The sequence below is a fragment of the Chlamydotis macqueenii genome, chromosome 1 (genome assembly GCF_036417535.1).
Source record: "Chlamydotis macqueenii isolate bChlMac1 chromosome 1, bChlMac1.mat, whole genome shotgun sequence".
NCBI classification, from domain to species: domain Eukaryota; kingdom Metazoa; phylum Chordata; class Aves; order Otidiformes; family Otididae; genus Chlamydotis; species Chlamydotis macqueenii.
In genome coordinates, this window is record NC_141556.1 from 145,799,661 (window position 1) to 145,826,018 (window position 26,358).

General features: G+C 39.2%; 1 protein-coding gene across 5 annotated transcripts in view; it reads right to left on the bottom strand.

Annotated features, from left to right (window-relative positions):
- MGAT4A (alpha-1,3-mannosyl-glycoprotein 4-beta-N-acetylglucosaminyltransferase A) overlaps positions 1 to 26,358 on the bottom strand; it is an 88,013-nt gene that overhangs the window by 6,311 nt on the left and 55,344 nt on the right. For 4 of the 5 annotated variants that reach the window (XM_086769183.1, XM_086769191.1, XM_086769209.1 and 1 more), the window contains exons 10-14: positions 15,727 to 15,857; positions 14,981 to 15,088; positions 14,378 to 14,571; positions 3,086 to 3,164; positions 754 to 820 (exon numbers count right to left, since the gene is read on the bottom strand). In XM_086769183.1, coding sequence (XP_086625309.1) covers positions 754 to 820; positions 3,086 to 3,164; positions 14,378 to 14,571; positions 14,981 to 15,088; positions 15,727 to 15,857 — 579 coding nt within the window. The remainder of the gene's footprint in view (positions 1 to 753; positions 821 to 3,085; positions 3,165 to 14,377; positions 14,572 to 14,980; positions 15,089 to 15,726; positions 15,858 to 26,358) is intronic. The other variant, XR_015261299.1, reaches the window with a different exon arrangement.

Sequence of the window (26,358 nt, forward strand, 5' to 3'; positions counted from 1 at the left end):
CACCTCAAACTCTGGGAAGATTTTCATTTAATATCATGGAACCAAACATAGAGCCCCTGGCTTATGTGTTTTCAAGGAGAATTAAGGACAAGGTATATCATTCCTGCTTAATGTATTCCTATTTAAAGGATCATAAATTATATTAGAACGAATAAGAATCCAGTTGAAAAGCCCAGTTAGACTTTACACTTAAAACATATACAAAGCAACTGCAATTCATTAAGATGAAAAAACTTGCTTTTGTTAGAACAGGGATGTCCAACCTATGTCCAGCAAGCTAAATACAATCCATGAGTAAAATTTCTCTTCCTTGACAACATGTATCCTGGCATCTTCCTCAACAGCCATTTGGCTGTGGAAATGCCAATCTCATCCCATGACGAGACAGCTGATTGTCTGTAAGGTGGGTTCAAATCCAGGCCAAGCACATGGCTTATACAGAGGCACTCATGCAGTCACAGGACAGAAGAGGCAATCTTATACAACCTGGAAACGCCTCTGCAATAATATAGGTGATAGATCCTGGCAGAGAAGTTGGATGTAGTTGCACTACAACTAGGAGCCACACCAGATCTTTGTTGAGTACATCAGTCTCAGAAAATAAATACTGGAAACAATATTAAGTAAAGCCTACAAGGTCACATACCCAAAACTGAATTATCAAAACTCAGTTTTAGGTTTGTTTTGGTTTTACTAAAAACGTCTTAACCTTTGCAATAGTAACAATACACATTTCTTTCTACTGTGACATACCTATCCTGAAGTAACCATCCTCTAAACGTTTATCTTTGGTTTCTTTACTTAATACCAGTTCTTCATTCTAGAACAACAAAGCACAAATGAGATAATTTATTTTGACACATGACTTTGCCAGGGAAAGACGAATGTGTGTGCACTCTTGTTATATATTCACATCCATTTTTTCTATATAATTATGAACCAGCCTAGAATAGTTATTTATAGCCTTACAGGAGCCAATACAAAAAAAATTAAAACCAGCAGTGTTCCAGAACAGAATGGTATTTGGCTTCAAAGTAGAAAAAAGAAGTACTTTAAGTGCCCCAAGTAACTTGCGTGGTAACTGCCACATGAACAGAATACATAGCAGATACTGGCATACACAGTAGAAGAAAAGTAAAGGCAGAATCTTGCCTTTTTTTTTTCCTACGGCTACACCAGAGATTTATCTCAGGATAAATAAAACTTAGAGCTTACTTTTGATGTAAGAATTTGGGTGAGATGAAAAGCCGTAAGACCAGTGAGGCAAGTATTGCAATTATCACTGCCTTACTAAAAAGAATGAGTGTCAATAAGGAAAAATGAGATTGTAGACTAGAGCTTCAAAAACAGATGGAAATTTACAACCAGAATCACACGATCCAATACTAAAAGACCCACTGCAAGACAGGAATCAATTGAAAATGCTTGACAAAACAGATTAAATCCATCAGCTTTTTTTTTTTTTTAATTCCTACTTTTAAGGGAAGTTGCTGAAAAAGTGGTGGGTGGTGCTTCTGTTTCAGGGGATTTTGGGGGTAGGGGGGTTTTTGTTTTATTTTCTTTTGGTTTTGTTTAGGTTTTTTTTGTTGTTGTTTGGGTGTTTGTGGGGGGTTTTTTTTGTTGTTTTTTTAGTGTGCTGAGTGAGTCCCAGACAAATACAGTCTGGGGGCAGTCTGGTTTCTAAAGGTTGTTTTTTGTATTTCTGAATTCTGCTTAGAGAGGATCAGGGTCAAAGTACCTGAATAGGCTTCCAGCTCTACTGAAGTCCATGGTGAGAAATTGTTCCCTCAGGACAGTACCTATCATTCTGCAGCTGCTGTCCTCATATTGGTGACATTTTCTGCTGACACTAATGGCTTCAGAATGAGGCAGATGCAGAATTTCCTTATTTACCTTTCCACAAATTGCGTCAACAGCAAGGCAAGCTCAGTAGCATTGCTTCCGTAAGGGATGCTCCCGTTTGAGGGACCTTTCACAGCTGAGCATAGCCGAAAAAGAGATGCTCAATGCACATTTTTTCTCATTATCTTGTGTATTCTTGTGGTATCTCAAGCCCAAACGAAGTGAAGGCTGCTGCTGTTTTATGTGGTTCAATACATTTCCAAAGATCTTGAGAAAAAAACTCCATAAATCTTACAGTATAACATCCCACATATTGTGTTGTATAATTAGAATCAAATGGACAAACTTCTTTTTAAGAGTGAGGGTGGTCAGAAATTTCTATTTTTGCTGTCTCCCAGGAAAGCAGACTGCAAGAATGGAGAAGTGGACTTCCTCCATGATCATTTACTTTTTTTTTTAAAAGGAAAAAAGAAAAAGAGATTCAGCATATAGTCACTTAGGCACAGATTTCAAGATACCTACACCAGGTATTTGGGAGAAGATAGAAATATTTCGCTATTTTAATACTAAACAAAAAAAAAATTGTCTGAAATAATATCTTAATCCTCTGACAGTGTTTTGTGATATAAATTGTCAGCTATAATATCTAGTTGAAGAAAAAGAACCTATACCACGTAGCTTCAAGCAAAAATATATTTTAGTATATACTTTTATCCTGAGATAAACCTCAGACTGATTTATGGGAAAAAAAAAATCGGTAATCAGGAAAAAGAAACACATTCAGTTTAAGAGACCAGATATTTGAATATATAATAAGGTTTGATGTGTGTCAATTCCTCAGCCAAGACTTTGAGTAAATTAAAAAGCAGATTGACTTAGCTTTCCTATTTTCCAGAATACACAGGAGAGTGAAGATGTTTGTTTTTGTTTTTTTTCTTTTGTTTTAAATAGTAGCTGTGGATTGGAAGAAAATGCACTTGTTTACCTCCAAATTACCAGAAGCACTTGTAGCAGACTGCACTATGAACATCTGCATAGTTACAATAGTTTTCTGTTTCTGTTTTTTTTTTTAATTTTCCAATTAAAAAAAAAAAATATGAGAGCATCAGAGCATCAACATCCTGTAGTTAAAAAAAAAAAAGAAGCATTCATGTCTCCTTCACCCTGTTAAAAAAAGTCAATAAAATTAGGAGATTGTGCTTTTATCCTATAATGGAGAAGACATAAATCAATAAATTCATACCTGAAAAGGCAAAACTTCCACAGTTGTGTTTAGAAGTATGTCTCCTGGATGCTCTGGATTGCCACTGTGAAACAAGTACCTATAAATGAAAAGGGAAAAATAAAACAGTTTGCATACATTAGTCAGAATTAGCTAAGTTACCATCTTACATGTTAATAGACACATTACAGATACCATAATGGTAAATGTAACTTTTATACTTCATGTACATCAGCTGGCAATAAGAAATGAAGAATAATTTCACACACTACCATAACTGAAATGGCTGAAGTTTGGCATTTTTTAAAGAGCAGTTGGGCAATATTTTGCTTAGAAAGGTAGTTTCTAAAATCCCATCTTGACAGATTGCATTATACAAAGTGACCAACACTGTAGTTGTTATTGCCTGGCATACTCTGGCATCACTTCTAGAAGCAGGAGCCCTGCCTTCTCCCCATTGCCACCCCCTCCTTGTGCCCACAGGATGAACTCCACAGATTCATTCTAAACCAGTTCTGGGAACTTGTCCAAGTCAACATTTTGCCAGGCCAGTTTTCCCCAGCTCTCCACTCTCGTTCTCTGCAAAGTCTCCATAATGACTGTGCCAGGAATTCCCAATCCATAACCACACCCTTAATGTTACCTGAATTCAAACTTCCATTCCAAAGACAGATTTATTTATTTTTGTTTTAAACAAAGCACGTTTTTGACATGTATACACACACAGAAAAGGAGTGGGTTTTTTTTAACACCTGTACAAAGTCTCCGTTACCTGCATTCATGGTGCATTTAATGAAATTTCTCTTTTTTTTTTTTTTTTCACATGGGACAGAGTGAATATGTTTAAAATTGTATCAAAACCATCCCTATACATATTAAGCAGTGAAGTGCAAGTGTTCAAATTCTAGCTGCCCACTCTCTAACAGCTTTTACAGTACTATATATGCATAGATAATGTTACAAAAGACACTCTTTAATTCTCCTTTCTTTAAATATAACACAGACTTCACATTCTTTTGAATACATATTATGTAAACAAGTAACAATATTTTTTGCCACTAGGTGGTACCAATGCTTGAAAATTGTTCATTTCTTACATTTTTTTCTAGTGGACCACAGAGTTTATTCATATTACTGTCAAAAGCTACCTAGATATTACACCTACTCAGATGCCACTTTTACCATGTCTATTTTATTTTAATATGTTTAAATGAATATGTAAAAATCTATCAACATATTTCAAATCTTTCTTCAACTGAGACTTAGAGAAATTAACAGTAAGCACCAACTTTGACATTAAATGCATCACCAGCCAGGGACAAAATTAGTTCAGAAATTATCACTTGATTAAAATTACAAACATTAGCTCAATTTGCAATTTATTAAGACATAATTGGAGATGTCAATTCTAGTTTGTCTTTATCCAGTATGTCTGAAGCCAGGTAAGTAACTTGCCATTAATCCATACTCCATAGCTACCAGACAAGAAGCAGAAAAAAACAGAGCTCTCCAACTCTGACTTAGAAATGTCTGTGACCCCAAAATGGTAGAAGTAATTTTTAAAAATGACACACACATAGATATATAACATTTATTTTATCAAGGCTCAAAAAAGGAGTAAAACCACACACTCTGCTATAAGAAAGCTACATAGATTTCTATTGCACTGGTTTCAGCAGAACTGCACAGATTGAACTGCAAAACAAAACTGGATTCAGTAAGCTTCAGCATTGTGTGTCCTTCAAGAAAAATAATTTCCCCACTGTAGTTTAATGTAAAGGTTAGTCAATTCTAAAGTACACAAGCTACCTAAAAAACCTACAGTTCTTTCAAAAAAAAATCTTGTGACTTTTTCCAGATATTAGTGACATTCAAAAAACCCCAAAGATTTAGTTATCCTTTCTAGGAAGATGCCTTTATTGTATGTTTAAATAAAAAGCAAAACAAAACTCTTGGCAAAGCTAAGAATACTAAAAGCATATTCTGCTGTCTTCTGACCAAGATCATCTAACTTGCCATCCTTTAGTCTGTTACCGGGAATTTCTCTCACAAAAAAAACCTGAAAATTCTAAGGAGACTTATTGGAAAATGCAACTGATCAAACACTCACATCTAAGGCGTTGCCATCAAATACTCCACCCAAACCACAGACACACTGCTTTTCATTAGTGCTTTCTAGTTCACAAGTCTTATTTCTGAGAAGACACACCTAAAAAGCCACAAAGAATGATCTGTGATTATTGTGCTCTCAATGAACGATACTAGGTTTGGGATGTTTGGGTGGGGATTTTGTTTATGTGGGGGTTTTTTGGGAGGTGGTGTATTTATTTGCGTTTTGTTTATTTGTTTTTTTAAAAAACCCTGCAAACATACAACCATAGCCAACCATTTCTCATACCTGTGCTATCAACTTTTGAAACTGAAATGCAGTTTCCTCCTCACAGCAGTTATCACTCCATTATGGCAATGCACTCAAAAGTTGGCACAATGCCAAAACAATTTGTGGAATTAATTAATAAAATCTAATTTCCAAATGTCCACATAATCAAACCCGCTTTTTTAGTGTGTTTTCTATAACTATCTGTCTACTCATTATTGTTATTACAAAACACAAACATGGACACATTTGGACATTCTTGATGGAAGTCATCATTCTAACTTACAAATGGTAAATGAAATACTCATGTAATGAACCTTAGAGAACCTTTTTCTCTGGCAGTATCTTTTTAAAGAAGGACAGGTCAGGGATAATAGCTAGCTACTGCAGATATACAAAACCAGAGACAACCTCCTCCACACCAGAAGTTCCTGCATGTATGAATCAACTTGCATACATTCTGGTCTTCACTTCAATGTAGTATGAAAGGAATAGAGGATGCAGGACATTAACATCTCATGTGGTCAAAAAAAAAAAAAACCCATAATAAAATGTAAAGAGCACTGAAGGTCTGAAAAACAAACAAACAGCAAAGTGGAGCAAAGTCAAAGTTGCAAAGAAAACTTCAGTTGTCACATTCGGTGACTTGAGTATTTGCTCAAATAGAGTGTTTGACCTCTTCCTACGGAGCTAGGTATCACCTAAAAAATCAAGTCAACTAGAGGGAAGAAACCCACAAAAACCAACAAGCTGAAACAAATATTCATACACATGCTAACACACAAAGGGAGAGGAGGGCGTAAGCATGATTAGCATTGATACACTGACGAAAGATACCATTAGCTTGCCAATGAAGTTCACTGAAGTCCTTTGACTTCAGGAGCCTACACTCAGATTCAGAACTACCCCAGCACTGAGCACCTGGAAAGATTCTTATCTTTTGTAACATTCCCCAAAAGATGTGGAGAAATTACTAATCTGCACTGTTAGTTTTAATATTCTTCTTTGAATAGCTAAACTTTTCTATCTTGCAGCAGTAATCCATCACTTGTACTTAAAAAAAAAACACAAACCCAACTACACACACCTTTTTACCCTCCTCTTATTTTGCTTATGAAGGGAACATATCTCTCCTCTTTCCCTCACCTCAAAGCATACTTATGCCCAGAAAACTGTTACTCTGTCTACTACCTACTTTGTTTTCTTTTCGGCATTAAAAAAAAGTCTTTCTTAGTTTTATATTTTATCTAAATAAATAAAAATGCCTATTTTTTTAATATATAGAAAGTGTAATTCTATGCACTTGCTATTTTGTTGAGCAATTAAAATTGGAACAGAACACACAATAACTTTATCAGTGAATTATGGCAGCGTTATAAAATGAAATAATATACAAAAATTCTTTAAAAAGCACAATTCACATCCACTGTTGATATATTTGTGTTTTGTTTTGAAGGAAACAAAATATTTATCACACTTGATTCTAAACACAAATATTCTAAGAATCTATTTTTTAACAAGCCTCTGTACTCTGTAAACATCAGGAATCAAATCTTTTTCTCTACATTTCTTTCTTACATGTCTTTTTAGCAAACTGATATATTTTAGTATATCCCATTTTCAGAAAAGGAAAAGAGGTAGGAAGGCAGAGAGAAGATGTTTCCTTCCATATTTGAGCAAATTATCCATAGCAACATGCAGCATAACAGTTTTTAATTCTGCACAACATGAATTTCTATAAAAGCCACATTCAGTCAGCAGATTTTTGGCTCTCTACAGATGCCATCATCCACTGCAAGAATAATTATTCACAAATTCTATCCAGTATTTTTGATCACTAGATGCAAATGTGGTAAAAAAAAAAATTAAAAAAAAAAAAATCTAACCTACCTCCTCTCTGTCATTTTCCCAGAATCCTCATTAGGAAATGTTATTTTACTGTCACTGGAAACTGATATTAACCATGCATTATTTCCTCATGCAAAATACAAATGGAAGATGAATAATTTCTTTTCACTCTCTCAACCTCTATTTCTTCTCCTATACTTTATGCCTCTTACTCACTCTTTTGCAAAAATTGCTTATACTTCCAAAAAAAAAAAGCTTAATTCCTCAAGCCTATATACACACTCACCAAGTACTCACAATAGCTAAGCAATCTAATGGGAGCTTTTCTATCTTGTTGTTATAGTTCCCAATTTGGAAAAAAAAAAAAAAAAAAACAAACCACAACTAAGTAAACCAAACAGCCATCAAAGCCACTCCATTAACTTCTATGCAAAAGGCCTGGCAAGACTTCATCTCCTCTGCCAAAACCAGCCAGTCTAACTGTCCATATACAAACTGGGCTGCATGTGTGAAAGCTGCAAGGGGCGACTTCCTCGTTTTTACACAAGTGCCAAACCAGCACACCAAAAGGAGATCACTTTCTCATGTTTCTCAAAGGACCACAAAGTAGCCCGACTGAAGAGGTGATGGGCAGAATTTGGGGAGTGGTCCGAGTCTTTTTTTTATCCAATACATACCTAAGAAATTAATTTTCTCACACCACATTCAAAGTCAATCTACATATTTTCATAAGGTTACCCATACCATTTCCTAACTTTTTTCAACTGAGCAATATGTGTAGAAGGCAAACAGCCGGGTAAGAAAATCTCATTCCCAGGTCTACTCTTGCATTCTGTTTCCCAGTGAGAACTGAGCTCTCTAAACTTGCACTATGTGTGCCCTCTGGAGTATACACACATCAACTGTAACAGAAAAGAGTTTGGAATGACATTCATTTAAACTATTTTTAATATTTAGTTTTGGAGGGGGTTTGGGTTTTTTGGTGTTTTGTGGTTGGTTGGTTTTGTGGTTTTTTTTGTTGTTTGTTTGGTTGTTTTTTTAAGGGAGGGGCAGATCTCGGTCCTGAAATCTCTGCTCTTCTCTTTAACGAATACACTTACTTTTCCACCACACCAGTATTAGTTAAAAGGCCCTTATGTTCTTTTGCAAGGTTACTTCTCCTGAATTTTTAATCCAGTGAAATGTAGAAAGGCTTTGGGGATTTGGAGTTGTTTTTTTTTTTAATATGTGTGTATGCACATAAACATTTTTTCCCACCCCCAGGTTAATTCTCCAGAAGCATAGATAACTCCATTACATCTTCTTAAACATAGGCAATTTGCCACCATTTGAGATGCACTTGGGTTTGAGACCTCTTCACAGGCTGGCAAAATGCAATTATGACATCTCAGAGACTCAAGCCCTCAGGTGAAGTATTTTAGGGTATCTCAAGTGGCATTAGATATCTAACATTTAGGCAACAGCATTAAGCCTCTAAGATTTCTGACTAAGAACTGTAAATCCAGGAACACTGCCAAATACACAAGTCTTGAATATTGGTGCCATTAAGGAGGAAGCAGCATGTCCTTGGCTCAGGCAGCCTTTTCTTCTGTCTCTGATCCATACTTTGGTTTTTTTTTTCCCTTTTCATATGAAGTTCTTGCCTCATTGTTATGGGCAGAGTTCCATGCCCGGAGCAAACAGCATCAGTGACTGGGAGCCTGCCTGCCAAATCCCCGCTGTCAGTGCATCCATTTGAGGATGTTCTATTCATTAGTACAGCAGCTTATGTAAACACAGAAACTGAAGTCCTCAAATTCTCTTTTTTTGTATACACTAAAAGCATTATCCCACCTGAAATACACTGACAAACACTAAAACATTTAAAATAATAAATTTAAGAAACTTTAAAATATTTCCTATCAGCTGACACCATTAAAGCTTAATAAAATGAAGATGATGTTAAACTTTAATAGCCTATATTATATCTTTAGAATCAAAACAATTTTTTTTTAAATCGTGTGCACACATGTGTTACTTCAGCTAAAATTGCCCAAGAAAGGTTGGATGTATTGCATTGTGCTGAAGAAGAGTTTTACACTGAACAGCGATTATGAGCAAAGAACAGCTTATATATCATTCAAGTTACAGCTGTATTAATCTAAAACCCAAACAATTTTGCAGTGCCCTAAGTTTTAAGGGGTTGTTACTGCAAAAGGAAATGATGAGAAAGTTCCATTTCAGTGAATAGTTTTGGAAAACTGTTACAAAGTCTTTTTTCCCTTTGTACTGCATTTGATCTTGTATCTCTCTACCCATAGGAGGACTTGCATCCCATAGGATGGATAATTAACTACATTTTAGATAAATATGTGATCAACTGCTATAATACTTTTTTTTTTGTAACTTTGTTCTACTTTAAAAAAAAAAAAAACACCTGAATTCCTTTTAAGTTTTCACTGCTAAAGAACCTGTTTTTTAAGCTGTGTTTATTTCCTTTACAATGAAGTGGCAGTAATAACAGGCAAGCAATTGTCACTTTTTATGCAGGTATTTTTCAGCCCTGTCACAAGAATTTCAAAGCAAAGTAATGTATATGTTTAGTTACCTGGAGCCCAACAAGACACTCTTCACACTCAACACATTGATTTTCTGGTTCAAATTGTCAAATGCATATTTATTGCAGAGTGGGAATTCTATGTTGTGGGAAGATGCCACCAGAAATATATGCAAGGTTAATATCACATGTTCCCTGGGATTCCAGGATCAACAACATGGAAAATTAGATTATCAGTCTCAAATACTGCACATTCAGTATCTATGCCAATATCAGAACACAAAGAAGTAAATGTAATCTACAAGCTGGTTTGTCAAAGCATTAAGATTTCAGTTTAAAGTTCAAATTCCAACCTGCAAGTTCTACATCATAAAATCACATTATTAATAATGTCACATTAAGACGACTAACTTGCTAAAAGAACACCGCAACTATGGGGCAATTACAGGTTTAAAAGCAGTGCTAGAGGGGGAGAAAAAAAAAAACAAAACAAAACAAACAAAACCAAAACAAAACAAAACCCTAAAATCAAACACTCTCTCCCAGAAAACAAATTCTGCTATCCTTTTGAAAATATGCAAAGTAACACCAACAACCAGTTATATACAAGAAAGGATGATCCTCATATTTAAAAAAAAAAAAAAAAAAGTAAATTTAGATATATGTACTGGTGAGGTTGGAGTGGGTTTTGGTTTTTGTGAGTTTTTTTCCTTTCCACAGTATAAAATACATCCTTGTCTTTTCCTGCATTTTTTTTCTTTTTAATAAAGATCAGCATTTGAAAGCAATTTACACTAAAAAAAAAAACCCTGAAGCTCTATTTTTTATAAATATCAATTCTAAATTCCTGTTGCAGAAAAGCTAACAAGTGTAAACATAATCTAATTAAAACAGTGATAGGTGATGTGCTCCCAAGGTCTTCCTTGATGTAATTGGTGCACATGTTCTTTGAAAACAATATCTGACTTGTGTCAGTCATGTCTATAGGGAGGACTTAAAAACTTAGGCAGTCAAAAGAGAGACGATTATGATGATGATGGATACCAGCATCAACTTAAGTTCTGCAACAGAACGCCTTTCTGGGATATGTTTTGTTTGTGTTTTTTAAACTAGGATCACATTCAAAATTTATTACGTCTATTCAAGATTCACTACTCATCCACCAATATTTCAGAGCTTCCCACACTCAAAAAACCCTCAAACAAAGCACTTTCTAAAGTTAAAAGCTCTTCACAATGAGCTGCTCAGGTACAACATTCCTCACTGACATTTCTGAAGAAAAAGAGTTACTACTAAAGAAAGTATGTTGAATCTGTTCTTTATAGTGAGAAAAATGAATTCACATTCAGTACTAGCATTAAAGCAGTAATAATGTACACTTCATGAAGAAACTCTTTAATATAATTGTCAGTTTTAATAGTTAAATATGTGCTTGGAACAACAGTTTACATATCAAAATAGCAAAGTGGATTTCAATAATTATATAACAACCTAAGGGAACAGAAATTTAGTATTTCTTACATTTATAATGTAGGCTGTTTTGAGCATTTAGAAAACAGTCCATCCATTTATTTAAAAAAACCCAACAAACCGAAATCAAACCACACATTCAAGACTGCTGTGCAATTGGAAAGGAAAGTCAGTGGATCAACTTTCACTCTCAAGGATATGCTACTGAAAGAGAGGAATGTTATCTTCTTCATGCAAAAATAAGAATAAGATCCTAGCTAACTACTAAGGGACTTCAGTGTTGTGGCTGGAGATCATTTGCTTGGAAAAAAAATAAAAAGATTCAGTAGAAGAGCTGTTACTAAAATGAGCATTAGACAATTTCAGTGTACACATCCCTGTTCTCCAGGTGTGGTTTAGAACAAGCACCATCTATTTGACTGTTCAATATTCTTCAGGAACCTGCCAAGCAGGTCTTGCACAAAATAGCCATAAATGTTACTTTCTGCTCAGCAAAGTGAGCTCAGGTCTCACTTTAAACAATTAAGAGATCCTTGCCAGTGTTATCCTTGACAACATTCTCAGATCTCAAAAATGACTTAATGAAAGCTAATTACTGAACTGCTATACTCAGCAGAAAACTTAAATTCAGTTCAGCAAAACATTTGGCATGGAAAAATAAACCATAGGAACAAGTTAGTGCTCTGTCACAGTGTAACAGACTTGCTATTCATTCAGAGTTGTGGCCAATATTTCCATTAAAAAACTTGTTTATCAAGAATTTATTATGGGAGTTATTAAGCAGCTACACCTCAAACTGACTTGGCAGACAAAATTTTCTCTAAATTCAAAGAACTTTTCTATTACTTAAAAAACAAAACAAAACAAAACAGGAAAAACCTGTTGCATCCCTTCACAATCACAAGATGGCTTTCAGAAGTGTATTTTCTACTCTTAATTCCAAAACTCAAATATATCTCCCCACCAGGTAAGTCTTCCTAACGCTCAATCTATTTTCCGTTTTCTGTTTTTCAACCTGCAAAAATCAGTTTTACTTTTGACTGCCTCAGCAAGCATCCTTGAAGTATCAGGAAACATCATTGCTCTACCCGACCCTTACCTACCAAAATCTGCTGCTGCTGAAGTTAAGCAGACAAACAAGAAGAAGTTCCCAACAATTTGAAATGACAATATGTGTAGCCCTAATCAGCCACTGACTTCAGAAAGGCAAAAAACTGCATTTTTGAGGACACTGTGGTAACACAAGCTAACATCATAATAAACTCTGAAATGTCTTACAATGACAGCTCAAACAATGTTAAACTGAAGTCTGAACAGGTAGCATCATTCTGCTTGGTGGACTTCCTTTGAGGAAGCCATAGATGTTCTCTTTTTTCTAAAACTAAAATGGATTTCTTCAATAAATAGAAATAACAACAACAATAAAAAAACATGGTCATCCTCCATTGCTGGCACTGCTCTTAACACAGCAGGCAGACGTAACCACCTGAGGCCTAGCTACAGTTTTCCAGGGCACAATAACAAACACTATCTTCCCACCTTTTGCACAAATAATTAGTACTTAATTGTTCCCCCAGTTCCCTCACTTAATAGGTAACACATATCAAAACCCATTTTCTTCAGACCTGTGCATGATGTTTTTTAAATAACAGTGCCAACCTATGACACTTGGTAGCAATGCTTTCCAAAATTGCCGTTGTACATTTGACTTATCTTTATCCACCCAAGATCAACATTTGCTGCTTACAGTCACCCTATTCATAATGTAGATGCATATAATTCTTAAACTCCCCCCCCCAAAATAAACATGCAAATTCAATAATGTTTACTTCATAACTCTGAAAAGGAAAATTTGATCAAAAAGAAATAAATTAATTTATACATCTGAGTTGAAAAATATGTATTTTTTTAAACTATTGGCACAGGATAAAAAAGATTCTGCCTTTAACCCAAGGAGGTATGGCAATCATATTCCTCAACACATGCATCTTGGAAAGCTAATTAAGAAAGTCTTTTAAAGCATAGCAATCAACTGAAAGAGTAATTTGACATCTCAAATGACAAACTTGAGTTCAGAGGTCCGATTAGTTTGGAATAACATAGTAGTAAGGAAACTACTGATCCTCATTGTTGTGCTAAGCCAACGTGAAGACTTAGCCTTTGATTATGTACCAGTCCAGGACTGCAAAAAAGGCTGCTTCACAAAAAAAGTATCCAGTCAAATTGATCCAAAGAAACTTTGCCCTAGCAGACTAGGTACTGGCCTCAAAAGAACACATAAGGTACGTGAAGACAGGAGAAAAGGAATCCACTCAGCCACTAAAACTATTTTTTAAGTCTTGGACTGCTATATTGGCAAGATAGTAAAAAGCAAAGCGGCAAATGAGTTTCAATAAAACTAAAGGATGACTACACTCTAAAGCAGAAACTATAATCCTTATTTAATCTGACTAGTAGCTAAAAAGAAGTCACCTTTAGTCCTCTGACAAATCACAGATATTTGTATTTCAAGGGCAGCCCCTCTTTTTTTTCCCTTTGTTAATTTTTTTTTTTTTTTTTTTTTAAATAGGTCAACTTGGAGTCTTGGCACGGTGACTTTTTTTCAAGCCCTAAAGCTAAATCTAAAAAACATTACCCTTCAGAGTTCCCAGCTTTCAGGTCTGGGGACATCGTGATATATTCCAGCAAGATGTCTGATCTGGACAATCAAGGCACCGAAGCTGCAGGGCACAACATACTGTACCACACACCATGCTGTACAATTGCTCTGTAATTAGAAGCAGACCAACCAAATACAAATAGAACCAAACTGGCTTATTTTACATTCTCTTATGAATTGCCAAAGAAGCACTGGTTTTGAACTGCATTTATCAAAAAGGCTCTGAATTAAACAAAAAACTAAATTAAAAAAAAGGCAAGACAATATTTACAGTAGTAGAAGAATTAGAGGGAAGACAGTTGAAGTCCAAATACCCTATGTTATTTCACTTTAGTTTACAATCATAGCCCCATATTCTACCTTCACGCATTCTTGGTGAACAAGTAGCTTTAGATATGAGACAAAATGTAAATAATTACTAACCTTTCTACATTGACTGGCTTGTCAAATTTAAATAGAATATAATCCCCAGCAACTGGTGTGACAGCCCAGAAAAAATCTTCCCCTACGTAGGTTTTTTCTAGCGTATGCCCTTGGTAGACTTTTAAAGATGTCGAAACCTCTGCAGGTGGATTCACGTGGATTTTATGCAGTAATGGTTTCAGGAAGTCTTTATCCTAATTAAAAGAAAGACAAACATCATGCTGGTCAGATAATCTGTTTTATTATGTTCTTTTCCCAAGTGGTTACACTTAAAGCAAACACTTGCATAAAAAAGAAAATGAATGTATTACTCATTTTTGGGTGTATCAGGTCTTGTACTGATTAATAAGACGAACATAACATTAAAGGAAAAAGAAATTGGAAAAAATATCCCCTAGCAAAAATCCACAAAAAAAAAGAGCTGAGATTAGCACTTCTTATACTTGGTAGTAACCAGTTTAAATGAGATTTCATTCCAGTTGGAGTAATATACAACATGCTTGAAAATGCCAGACAACAAGAAAATGCCTGTTTTCAAGGGTTACAAAGTTTTTTAATTTAATCAGTCTGCTCTGGAAAGGACGGAAAATTTGAGCTACTAACTGTGAGTTTCTGGATCTTCCCTGCTAGAGAGGAGTGGAGGCCAACATGCTGGAAAAGAGAAGGCCTGAAGCGTATCCGTAGGTTGGATTTCTGTCGATCACAATGTTTCTGAAATAGGGGTGGGGAGGTGGGAGGAAGGGTTAAAAAAATATCACATTAGTAAAACCACCATAAGGTTGCTGAGTTTTTACTGCAAGTATGTGATGGTACATGAACCAAAAATACTCAACAACCACCCAGATGTATTTATCCAGTTGTTTTTGTTTTCATTCCAGAAATCTACCAAGATTGCTGTGCAAATATAACACTGTTCAAGGTTCTTGCACAGAACCTGTTTATTCAGTCTTTCAGCAAGGCTGCTACTTGAGCAATGAAGGACCAAAATCCGAAATTTATTACCCATTCAGAACCTTCTCTATGACTGCTATCCAAGCAGGGGCATTCTGCAGAGCCTCAGTGGGGGTTATGTGAAGGAGTTTCTTTTAGGACTGTTATACACAGAAACTAACTAGACTTTTTCATCCTACTGCATCCATCTCCAAAATCTGAAACAGTAACAGTTATAATGCCTCTGAGAACTGTCTCTCTGAAGTTCTTTTTGAGATTAAAATCTTGATAGGAAGAAAGACACTTTCAGGACATGCAGTAACCATAATACACAGTGTGCTAGCCTCCAGCTCACCAAAACCAATTCATTAATCATCATGAAAATATTTTAGAAACTTCATAATAAAAAACAAACTTACAGCATCTTTCTCAGGGTTACACACTTTCACCCAAAGGATATGGTCCAGGAGCCAATCAATAGGTTTCTCCTTATAAAACATAAATATGAACTCTACAATAAGAGTGATATCTGGAGACTGGAACATTTTACCTGTGATGACATTAAGAATAACAGGAGTTATTTTAGATGAAAAGTAACACTGTCTTTTGAAACTAGTGAGACAACAGAGAAGTTTGTACTAAGACAAGAAATGTTACCAGTGAACAACCTGAAATCTATCATGGTTTAACCCCAGTCAGCAATCGAATACCACACAGCCGCTCGCTCACCCTCTCCCTCCCCAGCAGGATAGGGGAGAGAATTGGAAAGTAAGGAAAACTCGTGGGCTGAGATGAGGACAGTTTACTAGGATAGTAAAGGAAGATGATAATAATAACAATATATAGGGACACTAAAATATACAAAACGAACAATGCACAATTTCTCACCACTTGATGACCTGATGACCAATACAGCCTGTCCAAAGCAGCAATCACGGAAACAAGATCAAAAAGCAATTCTGAAACAATTCCGAGCAGCAAGAAAAAGAGGAAGAGAGTTGTCCAGTGGCCAACCTCCCTTATCTACTGAGCATGATGTCTATGGTATGAAATACTTCCTTCAGCCAGTTTGGGTCAACTGTACTGGCTGTACCCTGCCCAGCTTCTTGCACCTGCACATTAGCAAAACCTGAGAAGCTGGAAGAAGTCCTTGACCTCTTGCCAACAACTAATCATCAACATTCTTCACATACCAAATTCCATACTAAATCCAAAATACAGGAGCTACTGAGAAGAAAATTAGCTTCATCTCAGCCACAATGAGGACAAAATCTCAGTGTTATTAAAAGCTCCATACCTTTCAGCCATGCAAAACTAAAATAAAACAACTATTCAAATAAAAACTCATAATATATCTGGATGCTATCAAAATACTCAATGTATACTACAACACAGTCTCCTTAAGAACAGAAAGCATCAATCTGCAAAAACAGAGAAGGAAGAGTTTGGATTTGTGTCTGTTATTCTCCATGTCACATGTAAGCTTCAAGCATCTGAGACAAGGAGCTGTTGGCAAGTGTTATCTGCTCTGTCACACAATTTCAGCTTTTGCAGATAAAAAAAAAAGAGATGGAACACCTATCACTAACTCAAGATCCTTCTCTCTAGAAAATCAAAGGCAAAGAAGGAAGTTACTAGAACGTAATCAGAGACAATGCAACTTAAAAAAAAAAAAGCGACATCGCATAGCAGTAACTGGAATTTTTTCTGAAATGCATAGACCACCAGCAAGCTCATACTGAGGGCATTTCCAACTCGCGACACTGAAAGAGTCAGCTGCCTAGTAGAAAGGCTAAGTCCCTCCCACAAACAACAACTGCAGAAATTCTTCACTAAGTATCACCATGACTTTGGGGCTTCCAAGACAGTATATTGCTTGGTCAAGTACAGATGAACTTCTGGCTGGCACTGTGCTACAGGACTCTTGGGAAACTGTGAGGCTTACAGGAAGCCTTAGCAAAAGAAAGAAACTTACTGTTGATGAAGAAAGTCTACTTATTATCAACAAGAGCAACTTTTTACATGGTTGTGGAATACACTTCACTGGCAATACAGGTGTCTCAAGAGAAAGGTGGCCAATACACTGGGCTATTTCAGTTAAACTGAATGCAATGCTTAAGAAAGGTTCCTTGCATGAAGACACTGCTACCAGGAGCATCGCATAAGTGGGAGTGGGACAGGCCAAGGCTGAAGACAGACTGACAACAAGTGCTTGTACTAGGGGCTGAGTGCCAACTAAACTCCTGAAGGAAGTTCCAGATTTGAGGGCAGACTCAAAAAACATCATCAGGTTTGGCAGATTAAGTCTGCCTCTACTTTGCTGGGCTACAATGGAGAAGGCAAGGCAGAAAGACATTATGTGACAATGACTCTCTTAGGACACTGGCTGAAGCAATTCAGTTCTGCAGATGAGGCAGTGCTGAGATGTGGGCTGTGCTGACTTAGACAGGCATGGGCTCACGGGGCATATGTGCATTAATGGATCAGAGTCCAATAGAAGCTCTTCTCCAATGCAAGTCTTCTGTCTACGCTTGTGAGTTCTGCACCACACACTACCACAGAGCACTTAGGTGTGTGAAATGTTTTTTTCCCCACTTGTAATCTATGAGGCTTTCATAGGCTTTTTATATAACAACTTCTACACATAGTAGAGGCTCTAACATTTTCTTTTGCTACATTTAGGAAGAATAGACATTAAGAACAGGTTTCTCTCTGAAGTGGCAAAAACACTTCCTACACTCATCAGAAAATGGGATTTGGTTCTCATCTACATGAGAACAAAATTATTTGGAAGAGCCATTAAGGAGCTGTATAGGCTAGTCTGGATGACAAACAAATAAGAAATCATATTTTATATGAAGTTTAAAAACTCTACTTGAGCAGGTGGCTGAGCAGAGATGAAGAAACGGTGCAAGCAGTCTACTTCATTTAGCCTCTCTTCGGTTTATAAGAAGCATTCACATTTACATAAACCGAAGAGAGGCTATTACCTGAAGTGTCACCCTGAAACAGTACTACACAAAAGGTAAAAAGTTATACAGTCTTAACTGATTTGGAACATACATTTCCACTGTGAATGTACATGTGGACTATCACTCAGGGCTAGACATTCAGTCACTTCTCTTTCTTTTGAGGCTTACTGAAGTCTGTAATTCAGAGATTATCATCACAAGGCAGCATAAAAAAAAAACAAAAACAAAAACAAAAACAAAGAGCTGGGAGTTCAAATCCCTGTTGTAATAGGGATGGAAAATTTCTCTACTGAAACAGGTGACTGAGCCTGGTACATTATATAGTATCTCAGAGTAGATACAGAATGCCAGGTTGTTAGCTTGCATATATTAGCTACAAGGATATTTTTAAGGGAAAGCGTCAAAGTTGCAGGGGCCCTGTTATGTGTGCTCTGACATTGCCAGGTATCAGACTCCTACATATGGAGATTTGCTTTGAGAATGCCAGGAACTCAAACTGCAAGATCCTTTATTTTCTCAAAAGAGGATACATAGGAGATCACCTTGTGAAAGGCCTTGTCCTTTCCAGAAAACAGGTCTGATGCAATCTTATTCCCTTATGAGTTTGTATGAAATTGGATATGAACACAGCTAATGAAATAATACATCTTTTGGAATTTTGAGATGAGTTTGGAGGGGTATGAGTGACCACACCATGATGCAGGGCTATAAACATGGAAGCAGCATCTGACAAAAGTCCCAAATATTTCATCAGTTGGAATGACACTATATTATAAAGCAGACCATTCACACAGCAAGGTGTAAAGTAAATGTGGTAAGACATTAACTGACCTGACATTGCTAAATCAAAGTTATCCCTTACAAAAATCTTTAATTTGGCTGTTTCTAAAGCAAAAACATTGACATCACTTGTAAGTGCTTGTTGCAATGAGGTCCTTAAATAGGTATCTCCACTTAAAAATACTCTGTAAGCAAGATTTGAAGATCGCACTAAACAAGGAGAGCTCCTACTGAACTAAGGACAACTGCAAAGCTTTCTTCTTTCTTCTTGTCCCTTTCTCTCCTGAGACAAGCCCTTGTCTCCCTTCAGTAACCAAGGACAGACATCCACACACTACTTGCTGAAATGCTGTCACCACCTTCCACATCTAGTTTGGCACAGCTTTGCCCTTCAGTATAACAGAGCCTCCCTTATCTGTCATTCCTCTCTCAGGACACCACCAGCCACAGATCAATGTCCCCCTTTTCTCCGCAAGAACACTCTTCCTACACCAGCTCAAAAACAGGCCTTTGCAATGAAGCCCATGCTAAAACAGGTCTTCAAAACTCTGGACCCCTGACAGTCCACAGCTACTCCTTGTGATGGAAAGCAGCCCAGTACAACTCCTTTTCCACAGATCCAGCCCCTAGCCCCTCTGAATCCAAATCAGTCAAGCCCTTGCCTAGCCTCTCCTGAGTGAGGGTAGCAGCAGCAGCCTGGCTTCCCTAGGGCATAGCCACAGCCCAAGAACAAGAAGCAATCTCTGCCAGGGTCCTGCAGTCTTATGGCCTCTCATGCAGCTGCAGGTGAGGAAAATGCTGTGAGCCATGGAGCCACGGAGATGCCATCCAAATTCAGCCTACAGACTGTCCACTGGTCGTCCCCAATATGCAGTCAAAACTCATCAAGCCAAAGAGACCTAAGCAAAAGCTGCAGTCAACACACACTGCCTCAAACCAAAGACAACGTGAAAGAATTGAAGCAATGGCTCATCTTGCATCATGTTCATGCACTTGGTGCAGTGCATGAAAATAGACATAAATCAAGGAGAGACTCCTGACAAAATTTCAGAGGTTTCAGACTCCAAGTGCATACAATCTACCCTTGGAAAGAAACTTCAAAATCCAAAAGAACTAAGCCTCAAAGGTAAAATCTTGCTCCATAAATCCTAGAGATATAGAAAACCTGGAAGACTTTCTCCATATTATTTATCTATATTGATAAAAGTGAGAGCCAGGATTGAAAAAAAAAAAGAAAAACAAACTATATATATATATATATATAGTGGAACATCATCTGCTATTTATTGTGCCCTGCCAAGACTTCCATGTTATTTTTCCCTTCATTTAAATGCTATCCTTAGTGAACTGTTTCAGCCCTCTCAGCGTTTGGTTGGCAAGCACAAGACACACAAAATTAAAAACTAGTTAAAAACTAGTTTTCTGAACTCCAAATATGTAAATCGTTCATATGCATTATTCTAATAAGCATTGTAGTTGTTGTAGTTCAGCCCCGATCAGGACCAGACTACGCAGTCTGTCTCTCGCTCCCCCCACCCTCCGAGAGAATAGGGGGAGATGATATAAGAAAAACGGCTCAAGGTTTGAGATAAGGACAGGGAGAAATCCTTAAAGTTACCGTTACGGGCAAAACAGACTCGACTTGGGGAAAACTATTCATTTATTTCTAAAACTAGCAGGAGAATGAGACAGGGAACTAGATAACACGGCAGGGCACAGGCAGTCCAGGAGGTTCCTGGAATGCGTGGATGACAACTTCCTCCTGCAGGCGATAGAGGAGCCGACAAGGAGGGGTGCCATGCTTGACCTTGTGCTCACCAACAGGGAGGGACTGGTCGGGGATGTGAAACTAAAGGACAGCCTTGGCTGCAGCAACCATGACATGGTGGAGTTCAAGATCCATGGGGCAGCAAGGAAAATACACGGCAAGCTCTCTGCCCTAGACTTCAGGAAGGCGGACTTCGGCCTCTTCAGGGACCTGATGGGCCAAGTGCCATGGGAGGCGGCACTGGAGGGAAGAGGGGCCCAGGAAAGTTGGTCCATATTCAAGGGGCACCTCCTCCAAGCTCAGAAGAGATGCATCCCGATGAAAAACAAGTCGGGCAAAAAGGCCAGGAGGCCGGCGTGGCTGAGCAAGGAGCTCCTGGACCAACTGAAAGTGAAAAAGGAAGCCTATAGAGGGTGGAAGTGGGGACAGGTAGCCTGGGAGGACTACAAAGAGGCTGCGCGAGTGGCCAGGGATAAGGTAAGGAAGGCCAAAGCCCTGGCAGAACTGAATCTGGCCAGGGATATAAAATGTAACAGGAAGAGCTTTTATAGGTACGTAGGGGACAAAAGAAAGTCCAGGGTAAATGTAGGCCCCCTCCAGAAGGGAACTGGTGTCCTGGTTACCCAGGACATGGAGAAGGCTGAGGTTCTCAATGACTTTTTTGCCTCAGTCTTCACCGACAAGAGTTCCTGTCCCACCGCCCAAGCTGTAGAAGGTGCAAGCAGGGACTGCAAGAATGAAGAACTGCCCATTGTACTCGAAGAGCAGGTTCGGGATCATCTAAGGAACCTGAAGGTGCACAAGTCCATGGGTCCTGATGAGATCCATCCGCGGGTCCTGAGGGAACTGGCAGATGAAGTTGCCAAGCCACTGGCTATCGTATTTGAGAAGTCATGGCGGTCTGGTGAGGTCCCCGATGACTGGAAGAGAGGGAACATAACCCCAGTTTTTAAAAAGGGGAATAAGGAAGACCCAGGTAACTAAAGGCCGGTCAGCCTCACCTCTGTGCCTGGCAAGGTCATGGAGCAGATTCTCCTGGAAACCATGCTAAGGCACATGGAGAGCAAGGAGGTGGTTGGTGACAGCCAACATGGCTTCACCACGGGCAGATCACGCCTGACCAATTTGGTGGCCTTCTTTGACAGGGTGACGGCATCGGTGGACAAGGGACGAGCAACTGACATCATCTACCTGGACTTGTGCAAAGCTTTTGACACTGTCCCGCACGACATCCTTCTCTCTAAACTAGAGAGACATGGGTTTGATGGACGGACCGCTCGGTGGATAAGGAGTTGGCTGGATGGCCGCACTCAGAGAGTGGTGGTCAACGGCTCGATGTCCAGGTGGAGACCGGTCACGAGTGGTGTCCCTCAGGGGTCCGTGCTGGGCCCGGCCCTGTTCAACATCTTTGTCGGCGACATGGACAGTGGGATAGAGTGCACCCTCAGCAAGTTCGCCGATGACACCAAGTTGTGTGGTGCTGTCGACACGCTGGAAGGGAGGGATGCCATCCAGAGGGACCTTGACAGACTGGAGAGGTGGGCCCGTGCCAACCTCATGAAGTTCAACCAGGCCAAGTGCAACGTCCTGCACCTGGGTCATGGCAATCCCAGGCACAAATACAGGCTGGGCGGGCAATGGATTGAGAGCAGCCCTGAGGAGAAGGACTTGGGAGTGCTGGTGGATGAGAAGCTTAACATGAGCAGGCAATGCGCCCTTGCGGCCCAGAAGGCCAACCGCATCCTGGGCTGCATCAAGAGGAGCGTGGCCAGCAGGTCGAGGGAGGTGATTCTCCCCCTCTACTCTGCCCTGGTGAGACCCCACCTGGAGTACTGTGTCCAGTTCTGGAGCCCCCAGCACAAGAAGGACACGGACCAGTTGGAGAGGGTCCAGAGGAGGGCCACGAAGATGATAAAAGGGCTGGAGCACCTCTCTTATGAGAACAGGCTGAGAGAGTTGGGGCTGTTCAGCCTGGAGAAGAGAAGGCTCCGGGGAGACCTGATAGCGGTCTTCCAGTACCTCAAGGGGGCCTACAAGAAAGATGGGGAAAGGCTGTTTAGTAGGGCCTGTTGCAATAGGACGAGAGGTAATGGTTTTAAAATAGAGGGGGGTAGATTTAGATTAGAAATTAGGAAAAAATTTTTTATGATGCGAGTTATAGAACACTGGAACAGGTTGCCCAGAAAGGTGGTGGAGGCCCCATCCCTGGAAACGTTCAAGGCCAGGCCGGATGAGGCTCTGAGCAACCTGATCTAGTCAGGGATGTCCCTGCTCCTTGCAGGGGGGTTGGACTAGATGACCTTTGAAGGTCCCTTCCAACCCTAACCATTCTATGATTCTATTCTATAATCTCCCCCCAACCCTCCCTCTTTCCAAGCTTAACATTATCTCTACTACCTCCCACCCCGAGCGGCAGAGGGGGGAAGAGGGAATGGGGGTTGCAGTCAGTTCATCACACGTTGTTTTACGCTGCTACTTCATCGTTAGGGGAAGAACTCCTCACATTCCTCCCCTGCTCTGTTGTGGGGTCCCACCCATATGCCACAGTCCTTTGTGAAACTTCTCTGGCGTGGGTCATCTCTTCCATGGGGTGCAGTCCCTTCAGAACAGCTGCCTCAGCGGGCCCTCCACGGGCCACAGCCACCTTCAGGCATCCACCTCCCCTGATGTGGGGTCCTTCATGGGCTCCAGGTGGATCTCTGCTCCTCTGTGGACCTCCATGGGCTGCAGGGGGACAACCATGGTCGTCACCACAGGCTGCAGGGGAATCTTGGCCGGGAGCCGCATTACTCCTCCCCCTCCTTCTGAACTGACCTTGGCATCTGCAGCTGTTCCTCTCACAAGAAAAGTTCTTCACAACAGGCTGGCAGACACCTCTCAGAATCTCTTCACATCATCCAGCTCATCTCCTCTCCACTTTTTGCAGCCAGGCCGGGCCGAGTCGGGCCCAGTCAGCTGCCTGGCGAGAGGCCAGAGGGTGAGGCCTGCAAGGCCCATGAGGCCTGCTCCTCCCGCTCTGTACCTCTGCCCCCGCTCAGCTTCTTCATATCTTCTCTTCTTTTTTCCTGTTTTCCCCTTCTTGAATATGTTATCGCAGAAGCGTTATCATGGAACATTCTGCTACCAATTGGCTCGGCCTTGGCCAGCAACGGGTCCACCCTAGGTCCGGCCAAGTCCACTGAACAAAGGGGAGCGACTTCTAGCAGTTTCCTACAGAAGCTGCCACCTTAGGCCCCCCCTCACTAAACAGAACCACAACAGTGGTAAATGCATTCAGTCTACACCAACAATAATTTTATACCTGCAAGCACATTTTCTAACTATAGTTGAAGTCTTTCAATGTTTTCCCTGTTAATGATATGCAAATTACTGGCATTAAAACCAGAACCTCTTTGAAGTCATTTAAATCTCAAATATTTGACTTGATCTGCTCTTCCCCAAACTTCAGCTATGTGGAATGCTTGAGCAAAACTGTAATCAGAACAACTTAAAACAATCAGAACAACAGGCCTTAAAACATCAGGGCACAGTAAGATTCAGAGGAACTGTGTAAGACAACCAAAAGGTTGACTTCAGACTGCTCCATTAAATGTTTGTGACAGCTGACATTACAGCTACAGTGCAGATTATTGCAGATCCTCTAGACAACACTTCAGCTTACAGGCAGTTGGAGGATAAATCAACATGTCTCATAAAAAGCTAGCAGGACTTCCCTGTTTTGTGTCAGGGACCACAGTGCAAACCAGAATCCAGAAAAGCAAAAGATGCATCTCCTTCCACAGAGCTTCTTAGGGAAACAGCATATGTCTCACCCATTATTTATTAGATACTTGACAGCGCTTAAGACTATGCTTTCAGTATCAAAAAAACCCGAAGAAAGTAACTTCTGCTCTGAGGCAGAGGTGACAGAATTCTATAATCCTGCTGTCAGCCTAAATAGCTGCATTTGCCGCTTCCTCATGTAGTACTTGCATAAATTAGATTTTCAGTTCAGAAATACACTATGACAAAAACCATTTTTACCTAGCAGAACTTGCAAGCTGATCAAGGCTTCCAATAGCTTACAGCGAATGAGCTACACCTCTCTTTTTTTAGAGATTATTTCTAAAACAGTAGCATCTAAGCAATTCAGTGCTCTCCTTTCTCTTATATATCATAGAATCATAGAATCATAGAATAGTTAGAGTTGGAAGGGACCTTCAAAGGTCATCTAGTCCAACCCCCCTGCAAGAAGCAGGGACATCCCTGACTAGATCAGGTTGCTCAGAGCCTCATCCAGCCTGGCCTTGAACGATTCCAGGGATGGGGCATCCACCACCTTTCTGGGCAACCTGTTCCAGTGCTCTACAACTCTCATTGTAAAAAATTTTTTTCTAATATCTAATCTAAACCTACCTCCTTCTAATTTAAACCCATTACCCCTTGTTCTATCACAACAGGCCCTACTGAACAGCTTCTCCCCATCTTTCCTGTAGGCCCCCTTGAGGTATTGGAAGACCGCTATCAGGTCTCCCCGGAGCCTCCTCTTCTCCAGGCTGAACAGCCCCAACTCTACACATAAAACTCATCCCCGGTTACAAACAACTACTTTTGTTCTTCTCCATAGCTATTCACATTACCAAATTACCACAGTACCAGTCTGCATCAATATCCATAAAGGGATAGCAGAGATGAGGCAAATATACATTACTTGCATAAAATTTCTATGCAATATATGGTTATAGCACACCAATGTGTCTCAAAGCCAGAAGTTTTTGTCACTTTCATGAATACTAATTTTTGTCTCAAAACTTAAAAGCAGGATAAGCAGCTAGGCTGGGAGAAAAAAAAAATCTAATTTACTCTTCTAGGTAGAAAAACAACATTAAGATGTGTAGCCACAGCTAAATGCATCTGAATTTCTACTGATATAATCTAATTAAAAGAAGGCAAGTAAATATGACACAAGGAACAAAGAACAGGGATTGTAAGCAGCAGGAGCCAACAACTAAATTTAACGACAACTATTTTCAGAACCTAGAGTGAAAAAAGTATACAGATAGTATAGAAAAACAACTTTAAAATATTTTTAAACATTGTGCAGGTGATTAACCCAAATCTCAGTATTAAGAACTATCTACCTACCCCATCTGGCTTAGACACTGTGCCCTCTAGAGCAGCACTGAGAACACAAAGAGGTGTGAAATACACGAATATACAAATAATAAGTGATCTGTAATACATCTGCATGGGGTAGGCTGCACATGTCCTAAACTGTAAGTTGGGTTTATGCCCATTTTGACATGTCAGTCTTATAAAACTGCAATTTGTGAGTAAGTATGCTCTACTACTAAATGCAAATGTAGAATGAATGTAAATTACTTCTACAGCCCAGGATATTCATAGAGAATTTATATTTAAAGTACAATTAGGACTAGAGCTAAAACTCTATCCTGAACTAAGCCCACAATTTAGGTTTAACTTTCAAAAGCAGAAACAAAGCCTAATTAGATGCTAGTATCCAACCAGTCTCTGCAAGCCACAGAATCACA